Source organism: Nomascus leucogenys, chromosome 2 (genome assembly GCF_006542625.1).
Source record: "Nomascus leucogenys isolate Asia chromosome 2, Asia_NLE_v1, whole genome shotgun sequence".
In the NCBI taxonomy this organism is placed as follows: Eukaryota; Metazoa; Chordata; class Mammalia; order Primates; family Hylobatidae; genus Nomascus; species Nomascus leucogenys.
The window spans coordinates 48,047,953-48,072,444 of record NC_044382.1 but is presented as its reverse complement, the minus strand read 5'-3'; the positions used below and the strand labels follow the sequence as shown (position 1 = coordinate 48,072,444).

Here is a 24,492-nt window from a genome sequence, read left to right as displayed (position 1 = left end):
TTCCACTTTAAGAACCAGTAGGTGATTCACCAAGTTCCCTTTCTGCTACCATGGCAACAGGCAACATACTAGATAATAGAAGTTCACTAGCTGAGGACTACGAGGATATTGAGGACAATGTGGAGCAGAGCCCCAGCTGACTCATAAAGGACATGTAGATGAGTAAAAAATAAACCTTCACGGTTGTAAGCCACTGAGACTTGGGGGTTGTTTGTTACTACACCATCACCTAGCCTGTCCCCACCAGGTGAGCCTGAGCCACACCTCCATTCCCATGATGCACCTCTGTGCATGAAGACTTCAGAGGGTACCCAGTGCAGGAAATCAGAATTCAGCTCCATAAAACGTTCCAGATTCCACATATCACCAACATTCTTTCTTCCTCTTGGCTTATATTAGGGACAGAGGATGTGGTTTATTACAAAGGATGAGTATTTTGATAGCTTCTCATTCCTTGAACTATTCCTCAGGTAAGTTCCTGGTGGAAATACCTCTATTCTTAGGGTTAAAAACAGAATGAATGAGATGATTTTAATAAGCTCAGTGCATTATGACCTCAAATGCATCATCCTGTACTTACAGGCACATACACATGCAAAGATCTTTGGTTTCCTGGGAGGCTTTCTAGCTAGATAAGTCTCAGCACTTCACATGTTTCCTAACTTTATGAGCATCAACATTATGGCAAGCTGATGCTTCAAAAACATCACATCATCAGATATTTCATATGAATAGTTACAAAATTAATGGAAGCTCCTCATAGAGTAGTAAGACAGCCTCTGTGACCCTGGGTAAGTCACTTAGCCTCTCTGGGCCTCAGTTTCCTTACCTTTAAATGAGGATAGTCGTAGTCCCTCCCTCCCAGGGTTCATGTGAGAATGAAATTAGGTCATGCACATCATGTCTGGTTCATAATAAGTACATAATATTAGCTATATCTGAGCCATAGAGTACATAGAAATCTAAAAAGTAAACTCGATTCAGACTTTTTGCTTTCCAAGAAGGGTAAATTCAGAAACTGTTTGGTTCACCAAGTAGTGGTTTTCTGGAAAAGATGTAAAATCATGGTCCTGCCATCTGGAGGTTTTAACACCCTTTTGAAAACACAAACAGATGGGTAAGCAAGTAGGTATTGCTAACAGTTCAGGAAACTTTTCCAAACCTCTTGCCGAGGGCATAGATCCAGCTGGGAAAATCTTTAAAGGGCAGAGGCTCATTTATACTTTTTCCATCTTAAATACTTGGACTTTTTCAGGTTTATAACAAGGCTCAGAAAATACTAAAGGTTAAAGGAGAATTGAGAGCTGCCAAGGAAATGAAAGATGAGGTAAGGCTCCTAACTCCTCTACATGCGTGGAGTTGAATATTCATTACAAGGGACTTTTTTCATGTTTTATGATTCAAAATTCCAGTAATAAGCATCACAAAATATCATGGACAGAGGTGGGCAGCAGAGCATCGTGTTTAAGAACCCAGACTCGAGCTGGGTGGGTCTGGGTCCATCTCTACCAGCAGTATGATACTGAGTTTGTTGCCTACTCTAAGTTTCCTTTGCCTTATCTAGAAAATATGAATTATGATCACCTATTCCAAGTTTCCTTTGCCGTATCTAGAAAATATGAATGATGATCACTGATTCCAAAGACTTGGTATGAGGATTAGCAAAGGTAGTGCATGTAGAAAGCACTTAATCGATATTAACTATTGTTGCTAACATTCTCTCTTTATCTGGAATGATATGAAAATGGAGTGTCTGATTAGTTTAATATTTTGGTCAAACTGTGTTTATGGGGCCAGGCGCAGTGACTCAAACCTGTAATCCCAGCACTTTGGGAGGCCAAGGCAGGAGGATCGCTTGAGCCCAAGAGTTTAAGACCAGCCTGGGCAACATGGTAAGACCCCTGTCTCTACAAAAATTTTAAAAAATTAGCCAGGTGTGGTGGCATGCTCTTTTGGTCCCAGCCACTCAGGAGGCTGAGGCAAGTGGATCACCTGAGCCTGGCAGGTTGAAGCTTCAGTGAACCATGATCACACCAGTGCATTCCAGCCAGGGCGACAAAGACCCTGTTTCAAAAACAACAACAACAGCAGCAAACTATGTTTATGTATGCCCTACCTTGTTCCAGAAAGGATTTAAGGGGACTGTTTTGATGAGTAAAGGATTGTCCCACGTACCATATGCTTTTTAACAGACCTCCTACCAAGAGGTGAGCATATTCTGAAACAGGCAGTCCACTCCTTTCCTGCTGCATTACTGGAGCCATACAGAACTTGATACCAGTTCTGTGGTGAACAAGGATCTGGTATGGATTTTCTAGAAGGCTCTTCCTTCATTTAATTTATATCTTTGGAGCACCTTCAATGTGCCAGGCATTCATTGTTCTAGGAGCTGGGAATAAAGCAGTGAACAAAATAGACAAAGATCTCTACTCTCATGGAGCTTACCTTCTTAGTAGAATAATTTCTCAAATGATATGATAGTGAAAAGTCTGTGAAAATTGCCCAGGTGCCAATAAAAATCAGCCCACATTCCATAGGTGGCTGATCTCTACCATATGTCATATGTATGTATCCTAGACTGTATACTTACAGGGTGTGCCAATTTTGTTTTTATGGCAAACACTAATCTAGCCTTCCACGATATGTGTCAGACAGTGTTCTAAGTACACTGTATTTACCAATGCATTTAATCCTCGCAACAACCTTAAGAAAAACATAATTATCTCTATATTATACATGGGGAAATGTAGGCACAGAAGTTAAATAACTTGTGCTTGAATACACAGCTGATAAGGGGATCTCTCAGCTATCTTTTTAAATTTGTTAATCTAAGTGTGAGTGTGTGTGTGTGTGTGTGTGTGTGTGTGTTTAGCCTTCTTATATTTCATAATGTTTTCTTTATGTTTTAAATCTTTTGTATTATACTTGAAGTTCTGGGATACATGTGCAGAATGTGCAGGTTTGTTACATAAGTATACACCAATTTTTAAAGAATTTAGAACACCATAAAATATAGTCACTCTTCAGTATATGCACATAATTGGTTCTAAATTTTTGTTCACAGGCAAAACCTTGTATAAGTACCCATTAATTTCATTCATAAGTAATGCAAAAACTGTAATATTTCTATAAATGGGAAAGTCAACTTGGGAATCAAGTCAGTAATATCAATAATAGTGTTTAAAATTACTGTAGACAACTGTAAACTCTACTATTACACAAGTGAAATGTAAAAATTCCTGAATCAATGTTAGTTTTTAAGGTTTCATGATTCTTAAGGCATAACTCTCACCATAAATTGAATGGTTGTGATATTAGTGGTGGTTAAAAGTGGTTTCCCATTGATTATTGAAGATTTGTCCTCATCCTCAGACAAATAAGATAATATCCCAAAGATGATGACCTTTATGGTGTTATTGGTTGAATCCAAAATTACTCGGATTTCCATGTTGGAATGCCAAATCCCTGGGAATGCTGCCATTTTGAATCTTTGCAATGCTCTTGGGCTCTGAAAATGCTACTGAATCACGAGCTTCAATTTAACATTAGCTTCCCCCAAGAAGAAGCTTGAGACTGTTAATACTTGGAAACCTAGAACAAAATGTCTTCTCCTATTTTGAAATACATGTTTGAGATACCATGCTTTTTGACAAAAGACACATTTAATCAATATAGAAAATTTGCTTCAGTAAATAACCTATTTTCCGATAGTTATCATGAATATGGTAGCAACTGCAGTATCAGCACTCATCATTTTGCCTGTGGGTTGATAGCTGCTGCTGCTGTCATATGTTTCAAAGCAGAGTGACCATGTTCCAACCCTATATAAGAGAAACCGGGTATCTAAGTACATGACTTAGGTAAATGAAAACTCACCTAGCAGTGGAGACTTATGATTTCAGCCACTGTTAATGACTTCAGATCCAGGACAAGATCAGATGGTGCCTGAGGGTCAGCATTATGACTCTCAGTTCATCTCATGCCCCAGTAATGGTTACAGAGCTATGATTGATGAAATGTCAGATTAAATCTATCCCTATTGCATGTTGATACTCAAAAGGCATCTGCCTGGAATTTAGCCTTCATGAAGTAGATAGGATTATAGTTTACAGCTAATATCTGTGAGAGATACTAGCAAGAAATTAGGCTCACTGAGACCCCAGAAACATTGGCTTTTCTGGGGTTCTGAGGTGAGCACAGCCTTTTCTAATAACTTCCTATAATTAAAAATCGAACATCATTCTGGAAATCACCTGATCACTCTCCCAGCATTTTTACTCCTTTTCTGATGCATCAAAACCTCTTTATAATTTGGTCTTCAGGAGTGAATGGTTAAGTTTTGTTTCAAAAGTAAATTTCACTTGACATCCATCAAAACATATTTGTTATTCAACTGGTTTAAGGATATTCAAAGAAAGATGATTTATTCCAAACCTTGTTTCATGAATGAAGACATTTTCTCAGAGACTCTGAGCCAATGCTAAATGTACAAATTAGATGAGATCATCTATATTGAAGATACAATTCTGAACTTCTGGTGGTGCAAAAGAACTGGGCTGTCAGGTCTTCTACTCAGAGGACATCCAAAACTGGAGGGAGAAAGGATATTTTTATTGGCCTGAGAGACAGCACTTAACTTTTAATTTAGAGAGACTCAAGTGTGTATCATTGGTATTTTGTTAGTGAGCCTTCAGTGTGCTAGTCTCCACGGGGAACAATCTGGTGTCAGGGTCCCTGCCTTAAGATGCATATATTCAGCAGCAAGGCAAGAGTATAGGGTATTTGGCTCTCCTGTGGAGGAGGCATCTTGTTGCCACCTAACCTGCTCATAGATGCCAAAGAAAGACAGTCCTGTGGTCAGAGTGGAGAGGCTCCTTAGGGTCCCACTTCCTGGAGAGGCTCCATACCCTATTCCCAGTGTGGTAACCACAGGAAAGGGATCCAAAGCACCAGAATCAAACTACCACTCTTTATCGAGTTATGGATTTTGTTTCCAAGTTAGAAAACAGTGTCTGCACACCATTTTTTAAGGCCACTCTACACATATTCTCTTAAGAGAGTCCCCGGTAATTGTCTTAATGGTAATTACATGCTTGGGGCAGTTGACATCCACTGTTATTTTTCTGGAAGTGAGGAACGAAGGATAGGAGCAAGAGAGGAGGAGGGAGAGTTTTGAGATAATGAAATCCTTTTAATGACAGAGCCATGCCATTAACCTAATTAAACTGTAAAGTGGTTAAAAAAAAAAAAGTCCAGGTACTAAATGGAAATGAAGAAATAAATCAGCGGAGACAGCAGCAGTTCTGGGAAACCTTCTGAATTCCGAATACTCTGACATTGCAATGTCCAATTCTTGCCGTTGTCCTCTGGCCCCCCTCGGCCTTGTGCAGGGGTCCTTTAAACTGACCTGTCCAGTAAGATTTGATTTACGATGTCCATATCAGGTCTCCAGTTCCTCTGGGAATGTGTGTTATGCAGCTCATATATTTCAAAAGACAGGCCAGTCAGTCGGATATGATGGCAGAGCACTGGCTACAGGGTCAGGAAGAATGTGCTCTCCTGGCCCTACTGCTAACCAGATGTGAGACCTTGGACACTGTGGCTTAGATCCCTTCACTATTTCCATGCACCTATCCCCTGCCTACTATGCACTTTTGCAGCTGTAACTCTCTTAGAAGAATTGCCTTTAGACTATTGAAGTCACTTTGCCTACAGGGGCAGAGAGCTGGAAGTTCTTAGGAGCTTATAACCCATGGGGTGGCCATTGGCCATTGACTGACTGATGCTGAGTTTGACAGCCCAGCTTTCATTGACACCAATCAAGACAGAATCTAAGATGTAGCTCATATTTCAGAGTTTCCTGTATGAGCAGGCTAAAATTACTGACCACAGGACTCTCTGAAAATGTACCTATACTTGGTTTTTACCCCTTCCCTGTCCTGCTTCCCCCTCTTCCATGCTGGTTTTTCTTGGGAGTGTTTCTTTAATAGATGCCATGAATCTTCACTTAAGAACCCTCTCAGTAATCTAACCTAAGAGATAGGTACTGTATTAGCCCATTTTCACACTGCTATAAAGAGCTACTGGAGACTGAGTAATTTATCAGGAAAAGCGGTTTAACTGACTCACAGTTCCACATAGCTGGGGAGGCCTCAGGAAACTTACAATCATAGCGGAAGGCAAAGGGGAAGCAAGGCACATCTTACATGGCAGCAGGAGGGAGAGAGAGAGGGGAAGTGCCACACTTTTAAACTATCAGATCTCGTAAGAACTCACTCACTATTACAAGAACAGCATGGGAGAAACCACCCCCATGACCCAATCACCTCCCACCAGGTCCCTCCCTCAACACGTGGAGATTACAGTTTGAGATGAGGTTTAGTTGGGGACACAGAGCCAAACTATGTATTTACCATGAAGGAGCCAGCCTCAGTTCCTAGATTTAAAACTCAGCAATGGTAACATCTGTGCTCACAACTGTTGTAGAAAGCCAGCACAGTGACAGAACTGAAGCACTACACAGGTTCACACAGGACTTCTTCCATCTTCCTTTTCACACCATTGCCACCCACAACTCTGGGAGTGGAGGTGGCATCCTGGTGTGATAAAGCCCCACCCTCCTACAACAGCTCTGCACCTGCACCCCCACCCATGTTACTATGCCCCACACATTCTATTTATATCTCAATCACTACTTTCCACCCCCATCTAGCAACAATTAGCTAATTCTTTTCACTCATAATCAAAGACAGAAATCTTACACCACCAGCCCAGGGATTTCACTTTTGTTCCCATTGTGAATGCCTCTAAAGAAAAGCACTGGGTTGGCCAGGCACGGTGGCTCATGCCTGTAATCCCAGCACTTTGGGAGGCCAAGGTGGGCAGATCACGAGGTCAGGAGATCGAGACCATCCTGGCTAACACGGTGAAACCCTGTCTCTACTAAAAATACAAAATTTAGCCAGGCGTAGTGGCAGGTGCCTGTAGTCCCAACTACTCGGGAGGCTGAGACAGGAGAATGGTTTAAGTAAACCCAGGAAGCGGAGCTTGCAGTGAGCCTAGATTGCACCACTGCACTCCAGCCTGGGCGATAGAGCAAGACTCCATCTCAAAAGAAAAGAAAAGAAAAGAAAAGCACTGGGTTTATAGGTGAGGGAGATCTTTTGGTCTAGTGGGTAGAAGAGAAAGGTGAGAGACTTCAGAATCCCATATCAAGCCCATCATGGATTCACTATACTTGTCTTGACAAGTTCATTTGACATCTCAATATGTTCATCAGTGGCAGAGCCATTAATATTTATAGACAGTCCACTAGGTGCCTAGAATTATTCTAGGCACTGGCTTCCTCTTGAAAAACAGGGGAATTGTCTGTTGTGCACCCCCAACAGTGTGGTGAAGATTAATTAATATAAATCAGTAATTGTCTGAATAATGCAGAGCGCTCAGACACCTGGCAACTGGAAACTGTGTAAATGTTACACAGGATGAGTAATAACAGCTAACAGCTGATGGACAAATTTCCAGCAAATTTCAAGTCTCTGTCAACCTGTTAAGTGAACGAAAGCAGCACTTTCTTGATAGCTTATAATTGATGCTTTTGTTTTTCTGGCTGCCTAGGTGGGGGAGAGAGACAGAGAAGTGAGCAGCCTGAACAGCAAGCTGTTAAGCCTGCTTGACATCAAGAATCTGCACGATGTCTGCAAGAGACAGAGGAAGACCTTGCAGGACAATCAGCTCTGCGTGGAGGAGGCAATGAACAGCAGCCACGTAAGGGACTTGGCAGCAGCCGCTCACCCCTGCTCCCTTGACTTCTGCCTCTGCTCCCTTGGGCAGGAATAATAGAAAGTTCTTCCACTGTTCATTCAAGAGTACTTATTAAGCAAGCAATGAGAGAGAGTTAAGAGAATTAAACACGCACACCGCAACACGCATACACATGGAAAATGCCAGTCCTGCCTTCAGGACTTTTCCATTTATCTCCAAGGTCATGTACATCCTAGGCACAATGTTTTCCTTATCTGGCCTTTCACACCTGTATTTACAGCTCATTGCCCTGAAAATATCAGATCATAGTGATACAAGGGGAGCAGCATCTGCTGTGGATCTCAGACAAACTTCTAAGTCAACCATGAAAATAAAAACCATCACACCTGCTCTAAGGTATCAGTGTCCATCGGGGTAGCAAGGGATCTTTATTGCTGCACTTGTGTCTCACTGCCTGCAAGCTTTTCTTCTGGATGCAGGAAGCTGATCATAGGACAAGCTCAGGTTCTCAAGAGTTAATGCCCCTAGAAGCAACCCTCAAGCAGTGTCAGATGGGGAGATGGTAGATTACATCTCCCACCTTCCTTTCTCCCTAATCAGAGGTAACCCGAGGCATGCTGTCTCACAGACTTCCTCAATGGACCTGAGCCCAGTTGCTCACAGTGGTACCTGACTTGATGACACACCTTTTTTTTTTTTTAACCCAATGTTGTTTTTGTTGTTGTTGTTGTTGTTACATGAGTAAGTTCTTTAGTGGTGATTTGTGAGATTTTGGTGCACCCATCACCCAAGCAGTATACACTGAACCCAGTTTGTAGTCTTTTATCCCTCACCCCCCCACCCTTTCCCCAGAGTCCACAAAGTTCATTGTTTCACTCTTATGCCTTTGCATCCTCATAGCTTAGCTCTCACTTATAAGTAAGAACATATGATGTTTGGTTTCCCATTCCTGAGTTACTTCACTTAGAATAATAGTCTCCAATTCCATCCAGGTTGCTGTGAATGCCATTAATTCATTCCTTTTTATGGCTGAGTAGTATTCCGTTGTATATATATACCACATGCGAAAATATGGAACCAGTCAAATGCCTGTCAACCAATGAGTGGACACACCTTTTATCTGCTTCCTTCCCTTCCTTGTTTCAGTCTCCCACTCCCCAACCAGAGTTTCCTAAGACCACCTCCCACATCAACTACTACTTGACCCTCAGTTCCTTGTCACAGAGCCTGCTTTCAGGGGTGCCCAAGTCAAGACACTCAGTAGCACTGATCCTACACATGTGTGAACATGCAGACCTCCTGGCATGAGCATCTTTCTGGAGACTGTGATTTTCAACTAATACTTATCTAGAGTCTAGGCTGTTCATCAGCTGAGGTAATTTCATTTTAGCCTGAGGTTTGCTTTCTTTGGAAGCTCTAAATCTAAGGTCTTTAAGTCAGTCTCTAAATTTATCCACATTAGCTGGGGAGCCAGCTGGGAGATATTTTCCCACAGCTCCCTAACACTTTGGGTTTCCAAGAATTCTTTACTTGCAGTCTTCGTTTCCATTTAGTGACTTGAGTTCTCGGTAAACATAAAGAAGGTCCTAGCTGCACAGACCTGTTGCTGGACACCCAAATTTAGCCTCTGGGAGGCTGTGAAGCCGCCACTGTGTTCTTCACTGTTTGTGGTCAAGGATCTGGCCTCTTTTCATTGCATCTATTAGAGTTCTCCCAGGACTTACCGCCTCACTATTGAAACCACAAATTGTTCCTCTGCACTGCCCTAAAAATACTACCAACAAAGCATTTCTACTTCATCTTGTAAGCATTGCTTTCCTCAGGAAGTCACAAATAGAGAAAAATCCACTGGTTTCCTAAATGGATCTCAGGAAGAAGATTATCATAATTTACTTCTTTCTAAATATTAACATTTTAGGATATTTTCACCATTGCTGTCATGAGTTTACTTATTCCCCCAGTCAGGAAAAGCCATGTGGCTTATAAAGGTACCTGGCAACTTGGAAGGAGAAAGGCATTAAATTGCATTTTATTATTCTAATTGCCCAGAAGAAGGCCTAACAGCTTGAAACAAGCTTTAAAGCGGGCTCTTTTTTCCCCTAGCACTTAGTGCAGAATTTAAATAGCAGACTACGCATACAAATACACAATTAGATGTAGACTTACACTCATCCGCTCGGAAAATCCCTTTAAGATCTGCCTTCCACATGGAAATGTAATATGGGAACAAAAGGGAAACCAAGACTTTCTGAAATTCTGACTACTCTAACAAGGAGCTGGGGAAACAAGCAGGAGGTCATAGTTTACAACCACAATTATGCAAGAAGATTAAAATGTTACATTAGATGTTATGTATAACAAAAGGAGCGGCAGGGAAGGGGCAAGTGATAGAAAAGAAAATGGCATGACCTTGCAAATCAAAACTACGTTATGCTCCCAATCCCAGGAACAGAGCAGGAAATAGGGTGAAGCAAATGAGGGGGCTAAGGTGCAAAATTCATGGGCACAAGCTCTTCAGGTGCCAACCTGCATGTGCTCCACCCTGAGACTGAGTGCCTCCTTAAATTTGCACCTCACTTGCCTCACTGTAGTCCTGGCCCTGCCCAGGAATCAAAAGAGCATCTCAAAGTGAAAGGAGAAAAGAACAACAGAGATATCATAATAAAATGATCAAACCAGAAAAGAAAGGGCCTTTTGAGCAATTTTCCCAGGCTCCATTCCCTGATGGTGGCATAGGGTGCATGCCCTGAGATTCAGTAGAGCTCAGAGTGCCAAACTCGTCTTTGAAGTGTACAGAGGACACTATTTTTAGCATAAAACTATATAAGGCAAGTTTGATTCCTGTGGATAAAAGTAATTTGTTGAAGATGTAAAGATTAGTAGAATCTTGATGGGCATTATTACACAGTATCGTTTTGAATCATTGGGAATGAAAAAAATATTTCACTGAATCTTCTAAATGCAATGTGAAATCCTGGATTGGATATTGGAACAGAAAAAACCACATTAGTGGAAAAACTGGTGAAATCCAATAAAGTATAGTTCATAGTAATCTTCCAACATTAATTTCTTAGTTTAGACAGATGTACCCAGTTATTTAAGAAGTTAACCTTAGGGAAAGCTGTATGAAGAACATATGGGAACTCTCTGGGCTACTTTTGCAATTTTTCTGTAAATCAAAAATTATTCTAAAATACTTTTTTTAAAGTGAATCTCAGGCAAGCAGAAGTCACCAGTGAGAAGAATGTCTGCATCAGAAAGATGCATCTAAAATTAATTCATGTCACTTAAACATACAGTTCTATGCTCTACTAGTACAATGAAGTACAAGAAATGCAATTTGTAGAAGACATAAAAAATAACAGATAAGTCTGGGCGCGGTGGCTCATGCCTGTAATCCCAGCACTTTGGGAGGCTGAGGTGGGTGGATCACCTGAGGTCAGGAGTTTGACACCAGCCTGGACAACATAATGAACCCCATCTCTACTAAAAATACAAAAATTAGCCAGGCATGGTAGCAGGCGCCTATAATCCCAGCTACTTGGGAGGCTGAGGCAAGAGAATTGCTTGAATCCAGGGGACAGAGGTTGCAGTGAGCTGAGATCATGCCACTTCACTCCAGCCTCGGCAACAGAGTGAGACTCCATCTCAAATAATAAAAAAAAAAAAAGTAACAGATAAACCCATCCAGTGATATAAGGCTAAACTAGAGTTCAAAGGAAATATCTCACTTACCTCAAAGATAGGAAAAGAAGTTCATGACAATGACTGAAAAAGTGAGTTAGTCCTCATCTGTGCTAATGGTTGCTGCTGCTACCTTGTGAACAAGGAGAAACTGATTCAAAAGCCAAATAACCCCTCATGCAATTCAGCTCAAAGTTTGAAAACTTCCTAGATTGTTCTATGGACCTCAACACCAAGAACACATATCACAAATTTAATAGATCATGCTGTATCAAAAGGTCAAATATGAAGCACTTAGAATTTTTCAACTATACAAATGTATTCTCTGGGTTCTGCTATGGCCTGGACAGTGTTAACTTCCTTTTTCTATTGTGGGTTTTGGTCCTCTCCCCAGGAAATTAATTCAGTTTGATGTATCCAAGTCTTAAGTTTCTCAATAAAGAAAAAAAACTCCAATAAAAAAAGATAGTGAGACTTTTTGTTCTTAAATGAAAAAAAAAATCATTAGGGATTCAGTTATCAGAACAATGCCAACCTAGTCAGCGCAAACTAGAACAGGGAATAAAATGGTTAAAAACTATTTTGAAAAGCCAGCTTTAGGCAAATCAGCAGGGCTTGATGACATACTTCGAAGAGTACTTAAGGAATTGGCAGGTGTTATTACATAGCTGCTAGTGATTATTTTTGAGAACTCAAAAGGATAAAGAAAGTCCCTGTAGACTGAAAAAGGGTAAATGAAGTGCTCATCTTTTTAAAAAGGGAAAAAGGACAATCCCAGTAATTATAGACCTGTCAGCTTAACTTCAATACAAGGAAAATACAGAACTTAACATCAATCAATTAGCATCAACTTGAAAAGCATAAAGTATTGGGTGGAAACCAACGTGACTTTTCAAAAGGCAAATCGTGCCAGGCCAATTAATTTCCTTCTGTGATCAAGTGGCCACATAGGCAAGGAAGGAGCAATAGCTATAATCTCTTTGACCACAAGTAGGGCTGAAAGGTTGACTAAATACGGGAACAGGTTCCTATGGACAGCCAGCAGTCCCCATCTTTTCAAGCAGCTGAGACCTGGATAGAAATCCAGCTGAGAAACCTGGTAGACCAGATGGCCTCCAGAATCACATGTCACTCCAGATGGTCATTTTAAGAACTAGTCTTCCCTCTGTAAAATCATTTCCAACGTGCTTATTTTCGTCAGATCTCAGTTTAAAAGTCATAGAAGACTCTAATAAAATATCTGTGTCTTCATTAGGAAGAATGTTTTTTTTAAAAAAAAAGACAAAGAAGTAATAGGAAATAAGTTGGTGCCTTTGTGATACTGCTCTTCAGCACATTTGTAAGTGAAATGTAGGCTTCATCCATAGTGTGTCTTTTTCTATTCCTTTAGAATTTAGAAGAATAAACTTTTGAATGCATAAGGATAAATAAGTAGAAATTTAATAGGTCTCAAATAAGTCTAGGCATTTCTCCAAGTCTTTGAAATTTGATTCCTCTAAACCCATTGATGTCTATAGTGTGCAAATGTTTAAAATTCCTATCCAAAGAACTCTAGTTTCTCTGCAGATAGAAGCAGTCCTTGGATCTTTATAACCAGGCAAATTAGGTTGGGTCCTATATTTGTCCTGTACTGGAAGAGTTGCATAAAATCTCATCATCTGGCTAGCCCATCATGTTGCCTCAGACCAAAATTAAACCCAGAAGATCCAAGATGACCTCTGGGGAAGATAAAGCATTGACATTTCACCAGTATCCCTGCCAGGCTGCTAAGCTTTATACACATCATTTAGAAAAAGGCATTTATTTCCCATTGGAAGATTTAAGGCCAAAGAGCAATTCTGAGCACACCTAAGTATAGATGGGGGTACCGGGTACTAGAGGGGAAGCCCTAAAGAGAGAGAGAGTTTGACTTCTTTTAAAAGAAGAGCATTTCTCTCATTCTTCTGGGCAGTGAAGAAAAAATAGGGACGTGGAAGGAAAGAGAAGCAAAGAATGAAGGAGACCACGGTTAGTTTTCAGCAGGGTCATACACACTCAGCAGTGGACAGATGCTTACGAAGCCAAAAGAAAAAGGATTTTGGCAAAATCTGATAAGGATATTTTTTGAGACAGTGTCTTGCTCTGTTGCCCAGGCTGAGGTGCAGTGGTGTGATCATAGCTCACTGAAGCCTGAAACTCCAGGGCTCAAGTGATTCTCTCGCCTCAGCCTCCCAAGTAGCTGGGACTACAGGCACATGCCAACATGCATGGCTAATTTTTTTATTTTTTATAGAGATGGTGGTCTCGCTATGTTGCCCAGGCTGGTCTTGAACTCCTCGTCTCAAGCCATTCACCCACTTTGGCCTCCCAAAGTGCTGGGATTATAGGGATGAGCCACCATGCCTGGCCTGATAAGAATTTTATTGATTTATACTAAAATAAGCCCTTCTGAATTAACTCTACCACAGGATGTTCACTCCTTTGCATTAATTCTGTCCACCTTAAGTACTTATTTGTGATCATGTTTTTTTCCAGGTAGCTCCCCACCCTCCTAACTTACTGTGTAAGCAGGAGGACTCAGGTTCTTCAGAAGCCCCTCTATCCATGTATGTGCATGTACACACACATACATGAGCACACCACACACGCTACTCCCAACTCTCTTCTCTCCAAACCTCATTCACAGATGAGTTGTGAGAATAGCAGTGTTTTTATCTTGAAAAGAATGAAAGCCCTTAATAACAATATTTAATATAATTACTGGCAATTATAGCTACACAGAGTAAATACAAAATTTAGCTTTGTTCAACTTAGAACAACTTAGAAAAGAGGTCTCATCAACTTTCCTCCAGCCACATATACTGGCGTGTCTTTGTCTGGGATTTCTTTTGCCTGGTGACCATAGTGGGTCCATTTTCTCTGTCTGTCTTCTCAGTTCTGAGGCACTTAGGATGAGACACTTCCAAGAGAGCCTGGAAAGGGTCATTTGGATTGCACTGACACAATCAGCTATCATCTTTCTGGTTCTGGACTGGGTTGAGCCTCCTTTACCTTCTCTGTGCTGCCACCACCACTCTCAGTAGAGTTTTTTTGTCTTTCAGGTCCCAGCTCTTACTGAATTAATCTCATTAAAATTCCATCCCCCCAGTTGCTCAGACCAAAACCCTGGCATCATCTGTTATGGATGACCATCATGTCCCACCATCTAACCTGTAACCCAGCAGCAAATCCTATGTCCTGTCATTTCAAGATACATCTAGAACCCAACCACTTCTCCCACCCTCCATTGCTACCATCTTGGTCCACACCATCATCCTTTGTCTGGATTATTGCAGTAGCCTCCTATCTGGTCTTTCTGTCTTTGCCTGCCTAGAGTTGATTTCCAATAAACAGCCAGTGTGTTCTTCATAAAAGCTCAGGGAGATCATGTTGCTCCTCTGCTCAGTACCCTCCAAAGGCCTTTCATCTCCCCAAAAGAAGTTAAAGTCTCGAGAATGGCTATACGATCCTAAAGACCTCACCTCCTTTTCCTATCTCACTCCATCAGGCACAACTTTCCCCCTTACTGTCTCTGCTCCAGCCAGAAAAAAAAAGTGGCTGCAACCCCTGGGGCTCCTCAAATACCACCAGGCATGCTTCCACCTCCAAGGCCATCTCTCCTTGGAGCATTCCAGATGCCTTCTTTTGCCTCCTTCAAGTTTTGGTTCAAATGTCAGCTTCTCAATTTGGTCCTCCATGCAAACATTTAATTCAAAAATGTAACCTCTTCCATCCTGGCATTCCTCATCTTCCTCCCGTTTTACTCTGCCCTATTGCATTTTGTCCTTCTAATACACTACATATATACTTGCTTAGTTTTCTCTCTCCCCATATTAGATGCAAACTCCACAAAGTCGGGATTTTTTCTGTTTTTTTTGAGACGGAGTCTCGCTGTGTCACCCAGGCTGGAGTGCAGTGGTGCGATCTCCGCTCACTGCAAGCTCTGCCTCCCAGGTTCACGCCATTCTCCTGCCTCAACCTCCCAAGTAACTGGGACTACAGGCGCCCGCCACCATGCCTGGCTAATTTTTTTTGTATTTTTAGTAGAGACGGTGTTTCACCGTGTTAGCCAAGATAGTCTCGATCTCCTGACCTTGTGATGTGCCCCCCTTGGCCTCCCAAAGTGCTGGTATTACAGGCGTGAGCCACCGCCCCCAGCCAATTTTGTCTGTTTTATGTACTGCTATATCCCCATTACCTAGTGTAATGCTTGATATAGTAGGTGTACCACATCATTTGCTGAGCACATTAATTAAATGAAAATATATCCACACAAAGGCTAATATGGTTAATGTTCATAGCAGCAGTATTCGTAATTGCCAAAAACTGAAACGACCCAAATATCCGTCAACTGGTGAACAGGTAAACCAAATACGGTATATTTATACAATGGAATACTATCTAGCAATAAAAAGGAATTAAATACTGATTCTTTTTTTTTTTTTTTTTTTTTTTTCTGAGACAGAGTCTCACTCTGTCACCCAGGCTGGAGTGCAGTGGCGCGATCTCAGCTCAATGCAAGCTCTACCTCCCGGGTTCGTGCCATTCTCCTGCCTCAGCCTCCTGAGTAGCTGGGACTACAGGTGCCTGCCACCACGCCTGGTTAATTTTTTGTATTTTTAGTAGAGACAGGGTTTCACTGTGTTAGCCAGGATGGTCTCAATCTCCTGACCTCATGATTCACCCACCTCGGCCTCCCAAAGTGCTGGGATTACAGGCGTGAGCCACTGCGGCTGGCCTCCAATACTGATTCTTGCTGCAACCTAGATGAACCTCAAAAACATTATGCAGCCAGGCACAGTGGCTCACACCTGTAATCTCAGCACTTTGGGAGGTCAAGGCGGGCAGATCACATGAGCTTAGGAGTTCGAGACCAACTTGGCCAGCATGGCAAAACCCCATCTCTACTAAAAATACAAAAATTAGCTGGGTGTGGTGGCACACACCTGTAATCCCAGCTGCTCGGGAGGTTGAGGCATGAGAATCACTTGAACTGGGGAGGTGGAGGTTGCAGCGAGCCAAGATCACACCACTACACTCCAGCCTGGATGACAGAGTGAGACTCTGTCTCAAAATATACATATGCTAAATTAAAGAAGCCAGAAAATGACATATTATACAATTCCATATGTGAAACGTCTAGAAAAGGCAGAAAATCCGTAGAGGCAGAAAGCAGATTTGTGGTTGCCTGGAGCTGGAGGAAGGAGCAGGAGTGACTGAAAATGGGCATGAGGAAACGTGGGGGGTTGAGAGAAATGTTCTAAAACTGGATTGTAATGATGGTCACACAATTCTGTAAGTTTATTACAAGTCATTGAGTTGCACACTTAACAATGGTTGCATTTCATGATATGCAAAGTATACCTCAATAAATCTGTTTTCAAAAAGTTAATTTAAAAATTTGAAAGCCACTGTATTAGAAGTACTCTGTTAATGAGGCCAAGGCCACAAGCTCAACCCCTCAGGAGCCAATGAGATTGCTTGGACTCTATTTTCATTTCTTTCATTCAATACATAGATACGTATGAATCTCTAATCTAGGCCCCATAATAGCGAACATGGCCCTGCCCTCCAGGAGTTTATAATCTAATTAGAAGTTAAAATGCACAGAAATAATTACAGACAGAATACAGAATAGCGCATTAAGGACATGCTAGCAAAGTCTGTGGTACTGGTGCAAAGACAGCTTTGCAGGGAAAAAACAAGAAGGAGAGCAGGATTTAAACAGGATCTTAAAGAATGAGTAGGAGGAAAATAAGCAGGGTTGGATGCTAAGGACTGCCCACAGGCTACCCTCTTTATCCACCTTTCCCTCACATGTCATTGTCATAAGGGATGCTGGAAAATATAGGAAATAGAGAAGCATCAGCAACTCAGGGATGTGTCCTACCAGCAGAATACCTGGTAAAACATAGGTGCTTAGCCTGTGTCTGTTGAATGAATGAATGAATGAATGAAAATGTAGGATGAGACTAGCAGCATTTCAGGTAGATTGTGGATTAGCAAGAAGAGATCCCACCACACACACACATATACACACATACACACACACACACATACATACACCCACACACACATACACACACACACACACGCACACAGAGTCAGCATCCGCAAGGTCACATCTTCCTTCAGGAGAAGGAGACAGAGTCAGTGCCCAGATGTACCTGAACAATATCTCTGGCTCTCATTTTTCAGCATTTCAAAATCCCCAAGAATTCACCCTTGACTCATTGCAATGCTCCTTTACCCAGGTATTTTTAATACCAAATTAATACCAAATGGCCAGAAATCCATTTCCTTCCAAGTCACTAGTGTTATCTTTATATGGGAAGGCAACACCTCAGCATATTATTACACGTATCTCCCTAGGTCCTTTATGTGTATATTTTTTCTTCTGACCTAAATAATAAGATTTTTGTGGATAAGAACCATTTTTTTTCTTCTATTGGATTCTTCTTACTGAGTGGGAATACTAAGTGATACATTTCTTTGTGAATAGAGTGAAATGTTTAATAAGATCTCTGTAGATGAAAAGATAAAAAGATGGATAGATGTATGTGAATGATTGAACAAATGAAAAAAAATCCTGGAATGAATACATCGTTAGTGATGATCTAAAGCCTTTTCTGTATATCCTGTCTCTGTGGTAGAACAAGAAGCAAGCACAGGCATTAGCATTCGAGGAGTCAGAGGTGGAATTTGGGTCCAGTAAACAGTGTCATCTGAGACAACTCCAGCAACTGAAGAAAAAATTGCTGACCCTTCAACAAGAACTGGAGTTTCGCACAGAGGAGTTGCAGACTTCTTACTGTTGTCTCTGCCAGTATCAGTCCATCCTAGAGAAGCAGACTTCCGACCTGGTTCTTCTGCACCATCACTGCAAACTGAAAGAAGATGAGGTATAGACAGATTAACCATGGAAATAACCCACATTCTTAGGTACCTGCAGAAATCAGACCAAGCCCACTAGAAAGCAGACGGACTTAGGAGAGCTTTGCAACATCCCGAGCAGGTTTTATAAACCTTCCCACTTTAATTCTTGATCTTTTTGAAGCTGAGCAGAAGGAAACTAAACTGAATGGCATAACTCGGTGAGAGCGTCAGTATTCATGCATGTGGAATATGTGGAGTGTGTGTGCAGGTGTGTGTGTGTGTGTGTATAAGTCCATCTTCTCCATTCTATTAGCATTGCAATTTAAATGCAAAAGACTGTAGGTCTCTGAGGGTTATAAAAGAGGTATAAGGTCCATTAAATCCACCATTTTTAGAAAAATAAAGTCTTGATAATATATAAATTCCTGGCACCTGTACACTAGATAAGATAACCAGACATTGAGTGGGAGTCAATCATTGAGAGTACCAGGTAATTTTTTCAGACTGGAGTTTTAGATCATATAGACTTCACTTAAGTATATTCAGGACATTAATTCCCATTCATGTTCCAGGGTGGTATTTTCTAAGCCAAAGAGTAGCACCCCTGTAGAGTCCCAAGTAAATTCCAAGGATCCAAAGCTGCAGCACTAAAACCACTTGAGCAGTGATAGCACTAGCTGCAGTAAACTGTGGGTTGTAAGTGATGGGACAGACACACTCTTCCATCCTGGGGTTTCCCCTGGCATTTTCTTTCTTTAGATTTAAAGATAAAATTTCAAGGAGTTAGGTTCTATTGGAAGGACGGAGAAGAAAAAAAAATTTCAAAGAGCGTTTTGGATGCTGCTGTTGCTTAAGGACTAACTTCAAGGACTTTAGGAAGGACCTTAAAGACCATAGACTTTTTAAAAAGGGAATATTGTCACCTAGTGAAAATCTGCTGAAAAGAATTGAGAGTGAGAGGAACAGAGAAAGGTTATTCTAATCCTACAAATATAATCTGTGACTAAGCCTGTGCACAAACACATAGTTTTAAAAAGATAGCACAGGGCTGTGTTAAAACTTACTGGTTCACTACAACTTAAACAAAAGGGTCCAGCCTGGATAAAGCGACCCTGAATGAGTTGGGATTCTATTTAGCAGCATATAACAGAAAATAAATAAGCTAGTTGATGTCTGTGTCATATTTAAAAAGGTCAGAGACAGGTGGTCTGTTGCTGTTATGGCAACTGCGTGTGTCATCAGATCTAAGGGTCTATCCTTGGGTTCCACCAGCATCAGCTCAGGGCTTCCATTCTCTAAGTCACCTGAGGTGCCTGCTGGAGCTTCAACCATCACATCCTTTTTTGTTGTTGTTGTTGTTGTCGTTGTTTTTGTTGAGACGAAGTCTCACTCTGTCGCCCAGGCTGGGGTGCTTTGGCCCGATCTCGGCTCACTGCAACCTCCGCCTCCCAAGTTCAAGTGACTCTCCTGCCACAGCCTCCTGAGTAGCTGGGATTACAGGCACGCACCACCACACCCGGCTAATTTTTGTATTTTTAGTAGAGATGGGGTTTCACCATGTTGGCCAGGCTGGTCTTAAACTCCTGACCTCAGGTGATCCGCCCATCTTGGCCTCCCGAAGTGCTGGGATTACAGGCTTGAGTCACCATACCTGGCCACATCCTTGTTCCAAATAATCCAGATAAATGGGCAGAGGACCAGGTGACAAGGGTGGAAGGGAAAGGCACACTCCCCTCCTTTTAAGGACACTTTCCGGAAGCTACAACAGCTTCACTTAAATATCCCTGGCCAGAATTAGTCACGTGGCAACAGCTAGTTTCTAGGAAGCCTAGGAAATGTGGTGTTTTAGGAGGTGCATTGCTGCCCCCAGTAGAGTCAAGGTTCTATTATTAAGGAAGAGCGGGAGAATACATACAGGACTCGGCAAATAACAGTCACTGTCAAAGATCCCAAACCGAGAAAGCATTGAGAAAATTATTTTAGACATTCTGCCAAGTTCCCCCAATGTCTTGTTGCACAGCCTCATCAAACTTCTGTCTAAGGTTGGGTTCACTCAACAGCAGACCCTAGAACAAGGATATGAAGTCAAGTAACTAATTCTGGAAGTGATTCCTGCATGCACATGAGCAAGTGAGTCAAAGAAGGACCGGAAGCCCATAAAGGACATTGGTATTGAGTAGACTGCTTGCTTGGTCCCTCTGGGGAACTCTGGGAGATAGTGTAGAACACGCCTCAGAGTGAACCCACCAACATACCCCCAGTCATTGGTGGAGGGCTGCCCCTGAGGGCGTTAACTCCCCAGCACTTCTAACCTACCCTGTCTTGCCTCTCTGGTTGAATGGGCTCCTGGTATCAGAGAAGCCCTCAGGCAAAGTTGAATATGCTTGCAGTGGGAATGGGGTTAACTTGCAAAGAAATAGCAAGTGCCCAGGGGATATGGGCTGGCCACTGACAGCTTCGGTTACAAATATTTGGATATAAAATATTCCTATCCTCTTCTCCTTACATAGTAGACACCTTACACAAAGTTATCCTTTCCTAAGAAGAATCTCAAATGACAGGCAGCAAGTATAATGAGCTTAAACTAATGGAACATGTTCTATCAGCATTCTACATTAGATTATTTAAACTAATATAAAGCCATCCTTGATGACTCTTCTGCTGTTAACTCCTTCAACACATCAAATTCGAGCCATACAATTTAGCACACTCAACTACCTACAGCTGTTTATTCATTTTAAATCTTACGTCCCCAAGATTGTGAAAGTTTTAAACTCTTTGAGGGGTGAGCATATGTCTAATATGTATATATCCCCTCTGCACTTAACACAATGCTCATGAGCTTTCAATAAATATCTGTCAGTTGGTTGACTAATTACTTGATGAGGAAGAAAATAAATCTAAACAAGGATTGTGCAAATCCCAGAGGAACTTTGGGTCATGTTCCCCACCTATCTCTTGGGAACTTTCCTGACATAGTCCTGTGTGCAGGAGGAAGCCTACATTTTCTAAGTTCAACCTCTAGAGAATGCCTGGGAAGGAAAAAATACCAGCATTTCAAGCCCTTAAAAAACAGAGCTATACAAATTCATTCCTATTAATCAACTAGCAAGTATTTATTGAGTTCCTGCCACATGCCGGGCAGAATGGGAAATGAATATGGTCCTGCCTTGAAGGAGCTTAACTAGGGCCACCTTTTTTTATTTCCAATCATTAACATCTTGATATTACATACTGTAGCTTTTAGATCTGTGCAGCCTCTCTTCTGTTCATCTGGTCTTCTGATTTAGATACAAGACTTCTCTGCAGGGAATCTTACAACCGCATCCTTTCCTCATTACGTGCTTCCATGGGCTCAATGTGGATTTATTCCTACACCTACAGGTGATTCTCTATGAGGAGGAAATGGGAAATCACAACGAGAACACAGGGGAGAAGCTCCATTTGGCACAGGAGCAACTCGCCTTGGCCTGGGACAAGATCGCCTTCCTAGAGAGGAGCTTAAACCTCTACAGGGATAAATACCAGTCTTCCCTGAGCAACATCGAGTTACTAGAATGCCAAGTGAAGATGTTGCAGGGGGAGCTCGGCAGGATCATGGGTCAGGTAGGACTTAAGCCACGCCATTCAATCCAGGCAAGTGGACGTGCTCCCAGGTGGTCCCCTCAGACAGTCCCAGCCTACTCCACTGGAAACCGAAACCTTTACCCAGATGTCACTTCCTGCCCTTGATTTTGTAGCCCTCAGCTCTTGAACCTCCAGCTTTCACATATCCTATAAGATCACTTCTTCACAATTTTGAGGCTCTTTAATTAACATAAAGAGCCACCACTTCAAATAAGGCCAAAAGAGAATTACCAAATAAGCTCCAGCCCCGCAGTTCCCTGTGGGGTTGGCTGAGCCTTTGTTGAGATTGCATCACAGCTCATCTCCCTCTGCCCAACCCTGCTTCCTTCCTCTCCCTTTCACAGGTGTTAATACCAACTGCTCTCCCTAACAATGTCCAATCTTTTGTTAGTTCTCATGGGGGTCCGGCAGGGGGCTCTGCTAGGCCACAGGACTCATGCAAACCACAACTTCAGGATCAAATAGGAGGAAAAAGCTATGAAACATGGGAAAGAAAAGTCAAAACACCTGATTTGTTTCTTTTTTCTTTTAACTGCTGCTTTTAATTACACAAGTAATACAATTATTATAGGCTCTCTAGACAGAAGTACGGAGATTAAATATGAAAGTCTGCCTTCAACCTCTTCCCCATCATTCTCCTCCTCTTCTTAGGTAATTACTTGAATCATGTGTTGAGAATCCTCTCGGGGCTTGTGCTATATACAGTTACATACATAAATGGGCAGGTGGTTATTTTTACCTAAGTGGTTATCAATGTGGTTTTAAAACTTACTTTCAAAATGCACATTTTTTTTTTTTTTTTTGAGACAGTGGTGCAATCTCGGCTCACTGAGGCCTCCATCTCCCAGGTTCAAGTGATTCTCCTGACTCAGCCTCCAGAGTATCTGGGACTACAGTCACGTGCCGCCATGCCCAGTCAGTTTTTGTATTTGTAGTAGAGACATGGTTTCGCCATGTTAGTCAGGCTGGTCTCGAACTCCTGACCTCATGTGATCCACCCACCTCAGCCTCCCAAAGTGCTAGGATTACAGGCGTGAGCCACCGTGCCTAGCCTAAAATGCACATCTTAACAATTTATTTTACTTACTACCTTGTATTCTGTAGTAGGGATGTACTACCTATTGACCTGTTTTTTCCTCTTTTTTACAAACGAGCTGTAACTTCCTTATTTCTTTTGGATAATTCTTGAAGTGTGATTGCTGGGTCAAAGGATACGCTTATTTTTATTGTTTAAAGATACTTCTAAATTATATACCAAAAAGGTTCTACCAGTTTACACTTTTACCAGCAATGATTAAGAGAGTGCATTTCCCCACACCCATCCACACTGCACATTTTCATTCTTTTAAAGCTGTGCTAAATGCTGATGGGTAGGGAGATAACGTTTACTGGTTACAATTTTCATTTCCTTAGTTCTAATAGTTGCAGGTTGGGTTCCCCAGGAAGCCAACTCTAAGACAGAGTAGCGTGCAGGATGTTTTTAGGGAGAGCTCTTGGTATTAACACCAGTGAAAGGAAGGAGAGGAAAGCAAGGTTGGGCGAAGGAAGAAGTCGAGCTGCGAGGTAGTCTCAACAAAGGCCTCAGCCAACCCCACAGAGCTGGATGAACCTTCAGAGCCTTGCTAAATTGAAGGGAAGGGAGCTGGCCTTTAAGCCTCCATGTCATCATCAGTTATGAGATGTGGGCCCCATAGGGAGAGGTGCTTGGCCTTGGGCAAAGCAGTTTTCTTCAGCCAACACAATCCCTCAAAAGGGCAATTAAGTCCTTCATTGCCAAAGGGGATCTGGAAGGCCCAGCACAGTCTCCACCATGCTTATGAAGGATTGAGCACTATTCATAAGCATATTGGTCATATGGATTTCTGTTTTATGCATTACTTATTAACTCATTTTTTTACTGGGTTTTTAGTCTTTTTTTGTATTGGTATATAGGAGCTTCTTAATATATTACAGGCAATAATGCTTCATTACATATGTGGCAAATATTTTCTCCCAGTCTGTAACTTTTCATTTTACTTTATTAATGGTATTTTTCACCATACAAAAGATTTTAACTTTTTTTATTTTTTATTATTATACTTTAAGTTCTGGGGCACATGTGCACAACGTGCAGGTTTGTTACATAGGTAAACATGTGCCATGTTGGTTTGCTGCACCCATCAACTTGTCATTCACATTAGGTATTTCTCCTAATGCTATCCCTCCTCCAGCCTCCCACCACCCGACAGGCCCCCGTGTGTGATGTTCCCTGCCCTGCATCCATGTGTTTTCATTGTTCAACTCCCACTTATGAGTGAGAACATGCGGTGTTTGGTTTTCTCTTCTTGTGTTACTTTGCCAAGAATGATGGTTTCCAGTTTCATCCATGTCCCTGCAAAGGACATGAACTCTTATGGCTGCATAGTGTTCCGTGGTGTATATGTGCCACATTTTCTTTATCTGGTCTACACTGATGGGCATTTGGGTTGGTTCCAAGACTTTGCTATTGTGAACAGCGTGGCAGTAAACATACGTGTGCCTGTG

At 41.8% G+C, this 24,492-nt stretch overlaps 1 protein-coding gene across 2 annotated transcripts in view; it reads left to right on the top strand.

The window, feature by feature from the left end:
* The first annotated feature begins 368 nt into the window (after window positions 1-368).
* Window positions 369-24,492, top strand: part of PMFBP1 (polyamine modulated factor 1 binding protein 1) — a 56,966-nt gene continuing 32,842 nt past the window's right edge. The window contains exons 1-5 of one of the 2 annotated variants that reach the window (XM_030794533.1): window positions 369-470; window positions 1,256-1,327; window positions 7,618-7,767; window positions 18,120-18,368; window positions 21,727-21,948. In XM_030794533.1, the coding sequence (XP_030650393.1) occupies window positions 1,316-1,327; window positions 7,618-7,767; window positions 18,120-18,368; window positions 21,727-21,948 (633 nt within the window). In that variant the 5' untranslated portion in view covers window positions 369-470; window positions 1,256-1,315. The remainder of the gene's footprint in view (window positions 471-1,255; window positions 1,328-7,617; window positions 7,768-18,119; window positions 18,369-21,726; window positions 21,949-24,492) is intronic. The other variant, XM_030794527.1, reaches the window with a different exon arrangement.